General features: G+C 39.9%; 1 protein-coding gene across 1 annotated transcript in view; it reads right to left on the bottom strand.

Annotated features, from left to right (window-relative positions):
• Nucleotides 1–17,958, bottom strand: part of DGKK (diacylglycerol kinase kappa) — a 108,673-nt gene that overhangs the window by 36,949 nt on the left and 53,766 nt on the right. Inside the window, exons 5-8 of the mRNA XM_007991730.3 lie at nucleotides 5,238–5,373; nucleotides 4,680–4,786; nucleotides 4,249–4,371; nucleotides 2,234–2,336 (exon numbers count right to left, since the gene is read on the bottom strand). Coding sequence (XP_007989921.3) covers nucleotides 2,234–2,336; nucleotides 4,249–4,371; nucleotides 4,680–4,786; nucleotides 5,238–5,373 — 469 coding nt within the window. The remainder of the gene's footprint in view (nucleotides 1–2,233; nucleotides 2,337–4,248; nucleotides 4,372–4,679; nucleotides 4,787–5,237; nucleotides 5,374–17,958) is intronic.

Raw genomic sequence — 17,958 nt, 5'->3', positions numbered from 1 at the left:
GGGCCATCTGCTTAAAGACATCTTTGTCAGGTCCCTGTGGGGGTGGGCAAAATGTCTCAGATTCAAAACTAGGTTGATTTCACTACCAGCCTGATTTTGCTTAGCTGACCAGTTTGCTACTTTTCCTCTTGTATCAATTGCATCTTCCCTAGTCCCTCATTCTCCTATCTAGGCAAGTATCTCTTATTTACTAAGTCATGAATCTCATCACCTCTTTGGTCAACTACCTGGTGGGTGACTCCATGTGGATAACTATTTGAGTAGATCTGATAATAATATATGCATGTATACCTGAGTGAATTCAGTTTTGTGTCTTTACATGTTATTATGGGGACATATGAGTATACTTGCCTTCAGAAACCTGTATGAATGGCTCATTCCATGTACTAAGGTCTAGCTATATCTGTGTTAGGGTTGGAAAAATAACTGGAAGGATCTAGAGTGGCTGTGTGTGTGTGCATGAGCATATATATGAGCATGCACATACACATGTGGTATGTCTAGTTCTAAAACTATGTTGTAACGGCTACAGGAATCTTTGCCCCCTTCTGTTCTCTAAGGAAACCATCTACTCTTCTTTCTTTTCCTTTCTCTGCTTCCAGCTAATGCTGGCTCTTCCCTGGCAATGAAGTAAGCAACTAGCATCGATATGGGGATAATTTTTAAGTCAGTGAAATGAGGATTCACTAATCACTCTTGGATCAGTGGATATCCCATATGTCAGAGGTGGACAAATTAGCAAATTAGAGAAATATAGATTAAAACATTCCAGGAAGAATTTGAACTTTCCTCCAGTAAGTGAAATTGACCATATATAGGGTGAAACTAACCATACACAAACTGAAATTTATGAGCAGTGTATCTCTTCTCTGGCTTAGTGAAATAGTAGCATGTCAGTGGTAAGTATATTAGATTTCTAAATTTCTTAGTGTTAGTAAAATAGGTTAGGTCTTTTAAGCTGTGATATGTGATTTTGATCTTGACAGCTCCCACTCTTTAATAATGAGTAATGGGAGAAGCAAATGAACAAGTCAATGGCAAAAAGGAGAGTCTCTCAGAAAAAGCGAAGAAAAAGTAGGCAAGGAGAGGTGAATTCAAAAGGCAAGTGCCAAAGAGTGAATCATCCCTGTGGGGTCTGCACTTTTTATTAGGCTAGGAGACTAGGTATTTAGTTGCCCAAGAAGTCAAGGGATTTAATTTTGTGGTCCTTTGAGGTTATGTTTTTAGATACTTAGGCCCTTCACATATTATCATCTATCCTCACAATAGATAGCTTCATTCCCATTTACAGTTGGGGAAAGCAAAGCTCAGAGAATGTAAGTGACTAACCCAACATCACATATCTAGTAAGTAACTAAAGCTCATAATTGCCTGGCTCTTGTTTTTTTCCTTACATCATGATACCTCTATGTATCACTTATTCTTAAACAAACACAAAAACTGTACAAAATACCCTTCCTCTTGGCTCCTGCTTTTTTTGTTCTAACATTGCTAGACCTCTTGATAGAAGACTCTATACAAAGTTTATTCTTGCTGCATTGATTTCATTACTACCTCCTTTCTGCTCAACCTTCTATAAATGGTTAACATTCCTAAGGTTTTCTCATTTCCAAATGTCTCTACCATTCCCTTGGCACTTAGCATATGACACATTAAATTGTTAATTGTTGTATTATATCAATAGCCCGAATCCACAATAATCAATAGCTCTGGCAATGCCCATGTCTTAGATCTTTCTGTAGCCTTCAGACACCTTGAGAATAGAGTTCTTAATAAATCACTAGTGTCCAGGAATTGACAAAGCATCAATGAAGAGTGTTGGGGTAATGATCATGTTAGTTTCATATTTAGGAACAACATTGGTGTTAGTTTCCATTTTAAAAGTAAAATAACCTGGCCTTCATGAAGTTCTTCCTTGACCACCTGGACACAAACTTATTTCATGACTTATCCAGTGTTTGGAAATCATGAAAAAGCTGAAATCAATTCTGATCAGAAACAATTGTGACCGAGCTATAGAGAACGTGCCCACATACATATACACCAGAAAGAACAACATTCACAACCCCAAAGGTAAGAGAATCAGGAGCTATCTGTATACACAAGCCCATTCCTACTTCCCAAAAATGTTTGACGGTTTGAGGAGAATAATTTAATTGCAGTCCTTCTTCCCAGTCTTTGCACCTTCCCTCCATTCCCAATGTGCTTCTGAGGTTAAGATTTAACTACTCACCATCGCCTTTGGGGTCACTTAGAGCAGTGGGAGGAATGACTGATGAGCGATGGCTTCCGAAGCAACATTCCTTGGAAAACCGTCTCCTACAGTCATCATGCACCTGAAACGACAAGAGAAGAGCAGAGAAAAAAAAGGAGGGGGAGAGAAAGGATACCATTGATCAGTCTTGAGTTCCAATACCAAGATTTAGATCCTTAGTATTTAATCTCCCTTTCTGAGATTTGGTGCCATACGTATATCCCTAACTCACCTGAACACCTCCATTCTACTCTGAGCCTACACTGTCCCTCAGTGTGGCCTCAGAACTCTGATACTTTCAAAGGTAGCTTTCAGAAGATACCCACCTACAGGCACTGAGAAATCACCAGTCCTAAGGTACAACCTTAGTGGCCTACAGAATGGGGAATTTACATGCAGTATAAAAGAGTTAATACTAATAATCTAATATTACACTTCAATCCTTATAACAACAGGTGTGTGAGGTAGAAAAGACATTATTGAATTCATTTTAAAAATGAGGATACCAAAGCTCAGAGAGGTCAAGGGTTTTGCCTAAGGTCAAACAGCTGGGAAGTGACAGCTGAGACTTTGCTGTCTTTTCCACAAGTGGCCATTCTTTCCAGATTTCTGACATCTTCAAGTGCCACTTCCTGGAAAATTACAGTTTCTAGGGGGCATGAACCTGGCCTGGTAATTCAAAAGCAATTGAAAAAAGAAAAGAAAAAAAAACAAAAAAACAAAAACAGAGGACAACCGGAGTCTTCTAAGAAGAAGCTCATACTTCAATTTCTTCTTGTCTAGAAAACTCAGTTTTGGAGAAGCATCTAAAATGCTAGAAATTGAGATCAGTGTCTCTCAACTTCAGCATTACTGATACTTTGAGCCAGGTAGTTCTTTGTTATGAGAGGCTGACCTGTGCATTGTAGGAGGTTCAGCAGAATCCCACGCCTCTACCCACTACATGTCAGTAGCACTTCCCTCCACCCTGAGTTGCAAAAATAAAAAATGTCTCCACGCATTGACAAATGTCTCCTGGGGCGCTAAATTACCCCCAGTTGAGGACAGGACCACTGGTTTAGAGGCATGGTAGTGTTGTAGTTAAGAGTGTGGTCAGCTGGGAATGGTGGCTTATGCTTGTAAGCCCAGCACTTTGGGAGGCAAAGGTGGGAGGATCGCTTGAGCCCAGGAGTTTGAGACCAGCCTGGGCAACATAGCAAGACTTAAAAATTAAAAATTTAGCTGGGCATGGTGGCATGTGCCTGTAGTACCGGCTACTCTGAGGAGGCTGAGGTGAGAGGAGCCCACCTCACATGAGCCCAGGAGTTTGAGGCTGCAGTGAACTGTGATTGTGCTACTGCACTCCAGCCTGGGCAACATAGTGAGACCCTGTCTCAAAAACAAAAAACAAAACAAAACAAAAAGGAGCATAGTCTTTGCAGCATTATGTATGAATCAAGACTCTTGCTTACTGGCTGAATGACCTTGGACAAATCACTTCACTTTTCTGACCCTCACTTTCCTCATCTGTAAAATGGGAACAAATGAGGCCCAGTTTAGGCTTATTGGAAGGACTAAATGAGATCATGTATATTAAGCACTCAGTATATAGTGGCAATAATAATGTGTTAATATTATCAACCATTTTTAATTAATAAAGGTTACAAGTTCCTAGGAAATAGTGAATGAGAAAGGGAGAAGGTTTCTCAAAGGCAGACTCAGAACTTATTTTTTAATTGCCCATACTGCCATTAGAGAGTTCAGCTTTTCCCATTTGTTAGTAGGCCTCACCAACTAAGAAGCAACAAAGATGATCTTAAATCTTTCTCCCAAAGGCTCCATAGCCAGATCTGGAAAGGCAGGATACTAAGCTTTATACTATGGAATCTGTTTAACCTGTTTTGAGATAAGGGTTTCTTAGGTTTCTATCTATGTGTATACATGGTCGAGCTCTAATCCACCCCTTCGCCAGGAGTTAAGTTCTCTAAATATCAAGAAGATGAGAAGAGTCTTACCGTAGAATTACACCACAGGCAGCGGAAGTCTTGAAGTCTTTGATAACTGCCACAGCTCTCATGACATACTGCACACTGAGAGCCAACAGGCATGTTTCCTTCTACCCACTGATGGGGCATGTTCTGCAGAAAGGTAAAAAGACACAGGAGGTAGAAGTTAGAGATATAAGGAGAGGAAGGGCCAACTGGAATAATTGTACTACTCCATGGAGGACATTAGGTAAATGACCCAGGCTCTTCATAGTCCTGCCCTCCCTACTCCAATGCTAGTGAACAATGACAAGAGGGAGGTTCATTCTTCCAGATAAGTTGGATTGTGAGCCTGGGACTTTGCTTATCTGGAGTTAGGAAGAAGTCTTCCTTCCCCTGTGTATCCTGGTTGAAGGGGAGATGGGAGAGGCCGACTGTGAGAAGACATGGCTAGTACTTACTACTTCATCTGCAGGCAGGAGGAGGTCATCAGTGATAGACAATGTATTCCACTTGCAGTCTTTGCTTGCTCTCAAAGCACATAATCTGTGAGATTTCACTTTGCACACTGTGAGAAGAGGAAGAAAAAAGATGGGTGTGAATCTGGTAACAGTGAGGACTCTAATTCCCTTCCCTAAGCTGCTCTGAAAGTTAGAACACAGATGCATTCTATATAGTTCTAACGTACCTCCAAAAACCTATTTCCAATAGAATCCAGTTCCTTTTTATTCTTACTGGCTAATCTTTTTATTATCCAGCTTGAATGAAAATTGATGGTAAGAATGAGGTGATTTCTGTCTTTTTAACACTTGTGATAATATAGTCCTATTCCCCCATACTCATCCCTCTATTTTCATCCCCCTCATGCTAGTTTTCTCCCTTTTTCTTTCCTCAATCAGGGTTAACCTCACACCAGAGTCAGTGACCTAATGTGAGTTAATGATACTAAAGCCACATGAGTTCCTTCATCCCTATATCTACCCACTGAGCTTCACTTCCTAAAGGAATCAGAAAGGTACCTTCACAGATGATGGCATCTCTGGATAAGGCAGGAATGCTCTCTCGACAAACATTGCAGTGCTGAGTCCGGTGGCTGTAGCTGGAGTACCAATAGTGCATTCCAACAAGAAAAGGGTTATTTTCTGCTGCAGGTATCTAAAATAAACAACAGAGAAGAGAGAATGGAGGATGAATCATGGAGACGGATTAAAGAGGGCCTGAAAATCTGCTGCTAAGTCTAAAATGGCCTACTGTATAGGTGTCAGAGCGTGTGAAGAGGAAGACTGAAAGTTAGAGCCAATACCTGGGACCTGGGATTTTTTGTGTGTGTTTTTGTTTGTTTTGCCAGTCATTTTCAAAAAGAAAAATAATAGAGGGGCAGATCCTGGAATAGAAGCTGAAGTGCAGTGGCTCACTGCAACTTCTGCCTCCTGGATTCAAGTGATTCTCCTGCCTCAGCCTCCCGAGTAGCTGGGACTACAGGCGTGCACCACCACGCCCAGCTAATTTTTGTATTTTTGGTAGAGACAGGGTTTCACCATATTGGCCAGGATGGTCTCCATCTCTTGACCTCATGATCCGCCTGCCTCGGCCTCCTAAAGTGCTGGGATTACAAGCGCAAGCCACCGTGCCCGGCTAGGAGTAATGATCTTTATATTGCTTGGCCAATCACTCTATTGGCTTAGTTCAAGCAAAAATGTGTTCTGTTAGCCTTGGCCTTGGTTCTCTTTAAGTAGTAAGCAAAAGGAGGCATTAAGTTGGAAATTCAGTGATATCCAAATGTTCTAGCCAGGGAATAAAGACAGGAGATAAGGCTCTGACTCTGGGCTAAGGAATATTCTATAAGGCTTTAACTACCTTCTGGAGGTATACACTTCCCTTCCTGGCTGCCAGGTGAGCAGAGCATTGCTTTACCTGGACAACAGTTTCATCTCAGGGGATTCTTTTAGGAATCCCTTGAGTATTCTTTTAGGAATACCACGCTCTGACTGCCTATAGCAGTTTCCTGATTAATCAGCTTAATTCATTCAATAATCCATTAAACAAATATTTACTGAGTAAATACTTTGTGTTCGGCACTTTTCAAAGCATTTGAGATATAGTGAATAAGACACAACCCCTGCCCACATGGAGTGGCATCCTTTTTGGTGTCCTCTTTCATGGTACTGAGTTTGACATTTTTTGTTAACATGCCTTGACATTTTTTGTTAAATGCTGCATTTGTATATCACAGTCTGACTTTCATGACTGTAGGGAAGGCACAGGGTATACCAGCAACAGTTCTGAGATTGAAAGAAGGGAAGGGTGAGCACCAAAAACAAAACAAAACAAAACAAAACAAAAAAACTCCAAGGACTCTTACACCTTTTCACTAATTCCTGTTAATGTCTGATTTTCTCCTTCTCTGCCTTCCCCTGAAGTTTAGACATAGGTGTACAAAGAGCTTTTCATTCTTGACATTATAATGAGTTGGGTGTATAAAGGCATGACAAGACTTTAAAAAGAATTATATTTTCTTCCTGACATCAGTTGACAGTGGGGGTGGGGGGAGAGAGAGAGAGAGAGAGAGAGAGAGCAAGCTATTGAGGGCTCTAGCACATTAAGTATTCATTCTTGATCAATTTACAGGAATTAGTTATCCAAGACATAGCCTACACATAGCCCTCTCTGATCACTCCTTCCCACTTCTGGCATGCTGGTTTTGTGCTAAGCTACTGTTGATTTGACCTGGAACCTTCTGGAAGGGAAAGCTATTTTGATGAACTAAAGGCTCACATGTTCTGGGATTGCTTTGTGATTGTAATGTTTATCGTATATTAAGGCACTGGAAAGCTCTAGGGTGATTAGAATAGAAGATGGAGAGTCCTGAGGAAGTGACATACTATTGGCTTTGGCACTTTGAGCTCCTAGAACCTTTCTACTCCCCAAGTCACTAGATTGTAATTCTACAAGCATCTTCTTTTTTTTTCCTCCCAGTCTCCTCTCCTCCAATAATTACTAAGAACCTATTATGTATCATCTACCATGGTAGGCACTGGAGATGCAGAGATGAATAAACTGTAGCTGTTTCCATCAAGGAATTTATAGTCTACTGGAGGAAACAAATCATCTAAAACAGATCATTCCTGTCTAGAGTGACAAGTGAGCTCTTCTAGAATGTGCAAGCTTTCACAGGACTGCGTGGAAGAAATTCAGAGCTCTGCCTGGGTATAATATTAAATTTCATGGTCCAAATTGCCTACAGAATACATAGGAATATGTAAAACGGACATTGCTTAGGCTCAGCAATTGAGGTAATGGAATTCATATTCCTTGTGTACATCCTATTCTGTAAGGAAACGTTGATGCTTCCCACCCTGGATGAGTATGTGTGGTGATTGAACTGTGTCCCCTCAGAAATGTGTTCAAGTCCTAACCCTTGGCACCTATGAATGTGACCTTACTTGGAAATAGGGGTTTAACAGATATAATCAAGTTAAGATGAGGCCATACTGGATTAGAATGCGCCCTAATCCAATGACTGGTATCCTTATAAAAAAAGAGGAATTTGGACACAGACACACACACACAAAGAGGAGAACACCTTGTGAAGATACAGAGCACACAGACACAGGGGAGAACACCAGGTGACAATGAAGGCAGAGATTGGAGTGATGCATCTGCAAGCCAAAAAATGCCAAAGTTTGCCTGCTATCACCAGAAGCTAGGAGGAGGCAAAGAAGGATCCTCCCCTAGGGTCATTGGAGAGAGCATGGCTCTGCAGATACCTTAATTTGGGACTTCTAGACTCTAAAACTGTGAGACAGTAAATTACTGTTGGTTTTAAGCCATCCAGTTTGTAGTTATTTTATTATGGCAGCCCTAGGAAACTAATACAGATTTTGGTACTGGGAAGTGGGGTGCTGCTGTAACAAATACCTAAAAATGTGGAAGTGGCTTTGGAACTGGGTAATGGGTAAAGCCTAGAAGAATTTTGAGACACATGCTAGAAAAAGCCTAGATTGCCTTGAACCAAGTGTTTCTAAAAATATGAACATTAAAGGTGTTTCTGGTGAGGCCTTATGTGAATATGTGGAATGTATTGGAAACTAAAGGAAAGGTAATACTTTTATAAGGTAACAGAGAACATGACTGATTTTGTCCTACTGTTGGGTGGAAAGTAGACTTTATGAGCAATAAACTTGAATATTTGACTGAGGAGATTTCCAAGCAAAGTTAAGAGGTGCATCTTGGTTTCTCTTTGCTGTTTATAGTAATATGTGACAGGGAAGTGATACATTGAGGAAAGAAATTGTGTTAGTCTGCTCAGGCTGTCATAAAAAAATACCATAGACTGAGTGGCTTAAAAACAGAAATCTATTTTCTCACAGTTTACAGCTGGAAAGTCCAAGATCAAGGTATCAATCAGTTCAGTTTTTGGTGAGGGCTTCCTTTCTGGCTTGTAGAAGGCCACCTTCTCACTGTGTACTCTTGTGGTTTTTCCTCAATGTGTGCATGTAGGGAAAGAGAGAGAGAGAAAGAGAGAGAGAATATCTATTTCTTTTCCTCTTATTATAAGGCCACCAATCCTATCGGATTAGGTCCCCACCCTATGGCCACATTTAACCTTATTTGCCTCCTAAATGTCCTATCTCCAAAGTCACATTAGGGGTTAGGGCATCAACATGTTAATTTGGGTGGAGGGCACACAATGGAGTCCATAACAGAACTATCAAGCAAAAAGTCACCAGAACTAGAAGATTTAGAAAATTCTCAGCTTATCCATATTGCAAAACACAAGAAAGTGTGCCCTGCAGAGAACACCAAGGGTGTGTCTGGACAAACTTTTGCTGGAGAGATGAGATGTGGGACACCTGGCTCTGATTAACCATTTCAGCAGAACACTGTCAGATTGGACTGAACTTGGACTGATGGGGACAGATATGGGATAAAATGAAGGAAAGTTGTCAGACTTTATAGGCATGAAACACACATAAAGCGACTCAGCTGTGAACATGTGTTATCCTTCAAGAAAATGGAAGAATGACTTCCAGGGGTAGCTCAGAGGCCAGCAAGGTTGCCGAGAGAGGCTCAGAGTCCAGAGACGCTGCTATTGCCATTATAGGCCCAAAGCATGTGGGCCCAAGGGGCAGGGGCACTGTCTCCTCGGTTCCAGAGGGTGGAGTTGTCTCCTGGGTTCCAGAAGGTGGGGCTACCTCCTTGGTTATGCAGGGGATTGTGGGGGGATTGACACTCCAGTGAGCTAAGTGGGTAGGGTCAGAGAACAGAACACCTAGCCACAGAGAATTATTCTCAGGCCTGGAAAACCTGATGGAATTTGCCCTGCTGAGTTGCCAATTTTTTTAGACCTGCAACCATTTTATTCCTTCCATTTTATCCCTTTCAAAATGGGAATATCTGTCCTACGCCTGCCCCAACATTGTATTTTGGAAGCATATAGCTTGCTTTCTTGGTTTCACAGGTCCACAGATGGAGAGGAATAGTGCCCAGGATGGACCATACACAGAGTCTCACTCATACCTGATTTAGATTATTTACAAAATGATATTTTGGACTTAGATTTAATGCTGGAATGTGCTATGGCTTTTGAGGATGTTGAGATGACAGTGAATGTATTTTGCGCATTGGAAGGACATGAATTTGGGGGGACTAGGGGGTGAATCTTATGGATTGAATTGTGTCCCCCCAAGGGATATGTTCAAGTCCTAATGTCCACTATCTGTGACTGTGATTCTATATGGAAGTAGGGTCTTTGAGGATATAACAAATTTAAGATGAGATCATACTATATTATGGTGGCCTCAATCCAATGACTACTATCTTTATAAAAAGAGAAATTTGAACATAGATACATACAGAGAGGAGAACACCATGTGAAGATACAGAGGGAACAGGCACAGGGAAGAATACTAGGTGATGACGAAGGCAGAGATTGGAGTGATGTGGCAGAAAACTAAAGAACACCAAGAATTACCAGCAACCACCAGAAGCTAGGAAGACACCAAAAAAAAAAAAAAAATGCTCCCCTAAATCTTACAGAGAGATCCTGGCCCTGTTGACGTGTTGATTTCAGACTTCTAGGCTCTAGGACTCTGAGAAAATAAATTTCTGTTGCTTTCAGCTACAAAATTTGCAGTAATTTGTTACAGCAGCCTTAGGAAACTAATACAGTATGTCATTATAGGTCTTCTTACTTGTTGACACAGATTAAAAATCCATTTTGAAGACAGATTTAAAACTGTGGCATGTACACAAACCACGGATCTCTAAATGCTAAAGAAAGAGTCTTCTTTAAAGTTTTCACTGTGTGGTTCTTGGGTTTTTGTGTTTGATTTTTACCCTCTCTAAAATACTTAGGTGAATACATTCATGCAGTCCATTGCTCCAATCAGATTCTTCATTTGCAATGGACTGAATGCTTGCGTACCCCCTTCATATCATATGTTGAAATCCTAACCCTCAAGGTGATGGTATTAGGAGATGGGGCCTTTGGGAGGTGATTAGGTCATGAGATTGGAATCTTCATGAATCAGATTAGCACCCTTATAAAAGAGGCCCCAGAAACCCACCTCACTCCTCTTTCCACCATATGAAGACACAAGAAGACAACTGTCTATGAACCAGGAAGTGGGTCTTTACCAGACACTGAGTCTGCCAGTAGGTTGATCTTGGACTCTCTGGCTTCCAGAATTGTGAGAAATAATGTTTGCTATTTGAAGTCACCTGGTCTGTGGAATTTTTTATAGCAGCCCAAACTGACCAAGACAGGAATTGGTACTGAGAAGTGAGGAGTACTGCTATAACAAATACTTAAAAATATAGAAACAACTTTGAAACTGGGTAATGGGTAGAGGCTAGAAGAGTTTTGAGGTACATGCCAAGAAAGCCTAGATTGTTCTGAATAGAATTTTAAAGGAGATTTTGGTGAGAGCTCAGAAAGGGAAAAGGAGAACTGTAGAGAAAGCTTCTATCTTCTTAGAGTATACCTCAGTAATCATGAACAGAATTTTGGTAAAAATATGGACCGGCCAAGAACATGTTACTGGACAATAAAGAAAAAGTGATTGTTGTTATAAAGTGGCAAAGAACTTGACTGAATTGTGTTTGTATGCTAGTGTTTGATGGAAAGTAGAACTTGTGGATGATGAAATTCAATATTTAGCTGAGGGTATTTGGTTCTTCCTGACTGCTTATAGTAAAATGTAAGATAGAGAGTGACATCAGCAAGATGGTGGAATAGGAGTTCTCCAGCTTCTCTACCTGCACTACAGAAATCCATATGGCAACTATCCACAGGCCAGAATACCATTGTGAATATCCCAGAACTTGGGAGTGAGGCTGAGACTCCCCCCTTGGACCACAGAACTGAGAAAAGCCAGGGTCAAATGGTAAGAGGAATGGTTCTCTTTTACTGTGCCACTTCCCCCTCAAGCTGGTGCAGTGCCACAGAGAATTTCCCTGAAGTTATGGTTTCTAAGTGGGAAAAGAGAGTTGAAGGCAGATATTCAACTTCCTCACATTTTGGAACCCTTCACAGGAAATCCACTCCTGTCTTGTCCCACGGGAAACATTGGTAGTACCAGCAGGGCTAGGTCACCTGGGGTCAGTTAGAAGCAAAAAATGGGGTGGGGCTCACAGTAATCAATGTATAGATCTTGGTGGCTGCTCTGTGTTCCTGCCAATGGAAGTACCACATCAGAGGAGCTAGCCAATAGCACCATGCTGCAGGAAACATGGTCCACGGGTCTTCCAGGCTTGAATCCCTAGCTAGCTTCTTCAGACAACCTGGGTGCTGTAACTCTTCCCCAGGCCAAGGGATAACTGTTAGGCCAGCAATTACCCAGAACACCTGGCCCCATCCAACCGTAGTGTCAGGGAGGTGATCCAATAATTCTGATGCTCATTGACAACAAAGCCAGACAAGGACACAACAAAAAGAGAAAACTACAGGCTAACATCCCTGACAAACACAGATGCAAAAATCCTCAATAAAATATTAGCAAACTGAATTTAAGAATACATTGAAAGAATCATTTACCATGATCAAGTGGGATTTATTCCTGAGACAAAAAGATGATGCAACATACATAAATCAGTAAATGTGATTCACCATATCAACAAATGAAGAATTAAAATCACATGATAATCTCAGTGATGCAGAAAAAGCATTTGACAAAATTCAAGACCCTTTCATGATTTAAAAAAGAAAAAAACCTCTCAACAGATTAGGTATAGAGGGAATGTACCTCAGCATAATAAAGGTCACATAACAAACTGATAGTTAGTATCATTCTAAATAGTAAAATGTTGAAAGCTTTTCCTCTAAAATCAGGGACAAGGATGCCCACTCTCATCACTTCTTTTCAAATTCTGATAATTCTGATAATTATCACATGTAAAGACCAGAGCAATTAGGCAGGAGAAATAAATAAAAGATATGCTAATAGGAAAGAAACAAGTGAAATTGCCTCTAGTTGCTGATGACATGACCTTACCTACTTTTTTAAAAACCTAAAGACTCCACCAAAAAACTGTTAGAACTGATAAACAAATTCAGTAAAGTTGCAGGATATAAAGTCAACATACAAAAATCAGTAGCATTTTATATACAGGTTGAGTCTCTCTTATCCAAAATGCTTGGGACCAAAAAGTGTTTTAGATTTCAGATTTTTTTGGATTTTGAAGTATTTGCATTATACTTTCTTGTTGAGCACCCCAAATCCAAAAATCTGACATCTGAAATGCCCCAGTGAGCATTTCTTTTAAGCATCATCTTGGTGCTAAAAACGTTTTAGATTTTGGAGCATTTCGGGTTTGGGATTTTGAAATTTGCAATGCTCAACCTGTACCAATAATGAACTATGTGAAAGGGAAATTAAGAAAACGATCCCACTTACAATAGCAACAACAACAAAAAAATACTTAGGCGTAAATTTAATCAAGGAAGTAAAAGACCTGCATACTGAAAACTATAAAAGATCAATTAAAAAATGGAAGAAAAAACAAATAAATGGAAAAATATGCTGTGTTCATGGACTGGAAGAATTAATTTTGTAAAAAATATTCATACTACCCAAAGCAATCTAGAGATTCAATGCAATCCCTATCAAAATTTCTATGACATTTTTGAACACCTTTCCTCTAAGATCATCCAATGTAATTTTTCACACAAATGGAAAAAAGTCCTTAAATTTGTATGGAACCACAAAAGACCCTGAATAGCCATAACAATCTTGAGCAAAAAGAACAAAGCTGGAAGTATCACACTTGCTGATTTCAAAACATATGTAAAGTGATTATAAATAAAACAGCATGGTACTGGCATAAAAACAGACACATTGGCAAATGAAACAGGGTGGGAAACCCAGAAATAAATCCATGCATTTACAGTCAACTGACAAAAGTTGACAGCTTTTTACAAAGTTGCCAGGAACACAAAATGGAGAAAGGACAGTCTTTTCAATAAATAGTGTTGGCCAGATAGCCACATACAGGAGAACAAAATTAGACCCTTATATGAGGGGTCCTGAACCCCTGAACCACAGATAGGTACCAGTTCATGGCCTATTAGGAACCAGGCTGCACAGTAGGAAGTGATCAGTGGGCGAGTGAGCATTACTGCCTGAGCTCTGCTTCCTGTCAGATGAGCAGTGGCATTAGATTCTCATAGGAGTGCGAACCCTATTGTGAATTGCACATGTGAGGGCTCTAGGTTACACACTCCTTATGAGAATCTAACTAATGCCTGATGATCTGAGGTGGAACAGTTTCATCCTGAAGTCCCCCTACCAACCCCCAATCACAGTCCATGGAAAAATTGTCTTCCATGGAAACTAATCCCTGGTGCCAAAAGTTTGGAGACTGCTGCCTTATACCGTATTAAAAAATCAATTCAAAATGGGTTAAAGACTTAAATGTAAGATCTGAAACTGTAGAACTACTGTGATAACACGAGGGCAAAAAGCTCCCCAACATTGGTCTGGGCAAGGATGTTTTGGCTCTGACCCCCAAAGCACAGGCAACAAACGCAAAACTGGACAAATGAGATTACATCAAACTAAAAATCTTCTATACAGGAAAGGAAATAATTAACAAAGTGAAAAGACAACCCAGAGATTGGAAGAAAATATTTGTAAACCACACATCTGATAAGGGGATAATATCCAAAATATATAAGGAACTATAACAACTCAATAGCAAGAAAACAACCCAATTAAAAATGGCAAGGGACCTGAACAGATATTTCTCAAAAGAAGATATACAAATGACCAATAGGTACATGAAAAAATGCTCAATATCACTAATCATTAAGGAAGTGAAAAATTAAAATCTCATTGAGATATCACACCACACCTGTTAGAATGGCTTTTTAACAAAAGAAAAGATGAAAGATAATAAGTGTTGGAGAGGATGTGGAGAATAGGGAACTCTTAAGCATTGCTTGTAGGAGTGTAAAGTAATATAGCCATTATGGAAAATAGTATAGGGGTTCCTCAGAAAACCTAAAAATAGAACAACCATATGATCCAGTAGTTCCATTTCTGGGTATATGTGGAAAGAAACTGAAATCAATATGTCAAAGGGATATTTGCACTCCCAAGTTCATTGCAGCATTATTCACAATAGTCAAGATATGGAAACAGCTTAAGTGTCCATCAACAAATGAATGAATAAATAAAATGTGGTATATATACACAATGGAATGCTATTCAGCATTAAAGAAGAGGGGAATTCTATCATTGGTGACAACATGGGTGAATCTGGAGGGCATTACACTAAGTGAAATAAGCTAGCACAGAAAAACAAATACTGCGTGATCTCATTTATATATGGAATCTGATAAAGTTGAACTCATAGAAGTAGAGAATAGAATGGTGGTTGAAGGAGAGGAAGAGGGAATGCAGAGATGTTGATCAAAGGATACAAAGTTTCAGAAAGACAGAAGGAATGAATTTTGCGATCTATTGTGCAGCAGGGTAACTATGGTCAATAACAACGAATTATATAGAGTATATTTAAATAATGAAGAGAGTAAATTTCAAATATCTCACCATAAAAAATGATAGGTAATCGGGGTGATGGATATGTTAATTAGCTTGATTTAATCATGCCACCTTGTATACATATATGAAAACATCACATTTTACTCCATAAATCTGTAATTACGATTTGTCAATCAAAATTAATATTAATAATGTTTAAAAAGAAACATAAATAAATAGCTCATTAATCAGTTTTATTTTGATTATAGTTAAAATTATAATATTGTGCATATATTTGGTTAACAAAATGTTATTAAAATAAAAAATGTGAGAGGAGATAAATGAATTGAGGATGGAATTGTTAAGCAAAAAACCCATAGAATTTAGAGATTTTGGAAAATTCTCTGTCCACGTTACAAAAAATGAGAAAATATCTTTGAAAAGGTGTGAAAGACCCACTATTTGATAAGGAGATTAGTGTGGATGTCAATCACAGACTTAATTAACCATCTCTACAAAAGCCAGGAATAGAGATGGGATTATAGTAGCAGAACCACTGTCAGCTGAGACTAAAGGAAATTGAGAAAATGGGACGAAACAAAGGAAGACCCTACAGGACTGGACCGTAGAACTATTCGGATGCGAACTTCTTCAAGACAAGTAAAGAATGATCCCAAAGGTGATTCAGAGATCAGTAGGACTGCCACTCCCACCACAGGCCCAAAGTGCACAGTTCTAGGTGGCAAGGCTGTCTCCACCTCAATTTCAAAGGGTGGAACCAATGCCCAGCAGAGTTGTGGGGATGGAACAGTCCAGCAGAGCCCTGCGGGCTTGCCCCTGTTCCAACAGAGAATCATGCCATGAATAGGGTCACTGTAGAGAGCCACAGCATTGGCACTGCCCTGCTGATCTGTGGGGGTGATGTTGCCACCTGAACAGGTCTGGAAGGCAGAGCATCGAGCTAGAGGATTACAGATGCTCCCAGTTTACTATGGGGTTACATCCTGATGAACCCAGTAAGTTCGAAATATTGTTAAGTCAAAAATGGATGTTTTGTAGACATGATGGGATGCAAAAACGCAAAGTACAATATCCCCCAAAACTTTGGCAACACAGTATACTGTAGGATATGGGTTGTTTACCCTCAAGATTGAGTGGCTCACTGGGAACTGTGGCTTGTGGCTGCTGCCCAGCATGGCACTGCCTATCACTACCTCAGGAAAAGATCAAAATTCAAAATTTTGAAGTACTGTTTCTACTAAATGGGTATTGCTTTTGCACCACTGTAAAGTCAAAAAGTTGTGAGTCCAACTATCATAAGTTGGAGACCATCTTTATTCTCCAACTTTAAGATCTCATGGAGCTTGCCTTGCCAGGTTTTGGACTTGCCTGGGACCTGTCATTCCTTCCTTGTTTCCTATTTCTCCCTTTTAGAAGGAGAATGTGTATCCCATGCCTAGTTCACCATTTCTATTTTGGAAGGACATAACTTGTTTGACATCACAGGTTCATAGCTGGAAAGAAATTTTGTCCAAGGCTGTCTCACCCATACCTGATGTAAATGATATTTAGATGATACTTTAGACTTTAGAATTCATGTTGGAATGAGTTAAGACTTTTGGAATTTTTAGGTGAAATGAGTGTATTTTACATGTGAGAAGGCCATTAATTTGGAGGTGTGCAGGGGCAGATTGCAATGCACTGAATGCATGCTCCCCACACATTATAGGAGGTGACGGATCCCTCATGAATGAGATTAGCGCTCTTATAAAAGGGACCCCAGAGAGTTTTCTTGCTCCTTTTTCTGCCATATGAGGATACAACGAGAAGACTCCCATCTATGAACCAAGAAGCAGTCCCTCACCAGACACTGAACCTGCCAGCACCTTGATCTTGGACTTTACAGCCTCCAGAAGTGTGAGAAATAAATGTTTGTTGTTTAAGCCACCTAGTCTATGGTATTTTTATTATAGCAGCCTGAACTAAGACATCACTGATGTAGGGCAGCTAAGGGTACTTTCCCCACCTCCTGAATTCCTTTCAGTATAATCCAGAAGTCAGATATGTATATTAATTGTCTATTAGTTAAATGAAACCGTATTGACTCTAAAGCACTTTCCAAATGTGAGGATTTAGTAATATTAAGTGTTTGCAAAGTACGTAAAAGTATCAGGTGAAATATCCCACAAGGCACAGTTGGCTACAGATATAATTCCATAAAGGAACCTTTTTGGGGATGGCTTATATGATAAAAGGTTGAGTTTAGATAAAATGAAGTCAGTGGTTTGTGCTTTAATGTGAACTCAACTGCTCAGTTCTATCAAGGTTTGGGGAATTACAGAATAGTGTTAGGGCCTCCCAGGTTGGCCATTGATAGGGTGACCATGTTGCCCACATTGGGCCACTTTCCACAGTGAAAGGGGAGCTATTAATACTTATGCTGGGACAAGGGCAAACTGGGCTCAGCTTGAGCAAACCACTAGCCATGGACACACTATGCATGAGCTAGTCATTTTGCCACTTTGAATTTACTTGCTGATCTATACAATTCAGTTGTCTACCTTAGTATTCCTGCCTCATAATCACAAAGGGTGGAAATTAAAGGATAGAAAGAAGATAATTAGGCAGAATTTATGATATCATCCTGAGAACTTGGATTAAAAATTAAAAGAATTAAGATATTAATTTTGCCAGAATCAACTTAAGATTTTAGGCAAGGCAAATGAAACTTTCTGAGGCTCAGTTTTCTCATCTGCTA

This window comes from Chlorocebus sabaeus, chromosome X, assembly GCF_047675955.1.
Source record: "Chlorocebus sabaeus isolate Y175 chromosome X, mChlSab1.0.hap1, whole genome shotgun sequence".
In the NCBI taxonomy this organism is placed as follows: Eukaryota; Metazoa; Chordata; class Mammalia; order Primates; family Cercopithecidae; genus Chlorocebus; species Chlorocebus sabaeus.
Note: the sequence above shows the minus strand (reverse complement) of the source record. Positions and strands in the feature narration are given on the sequence as shown.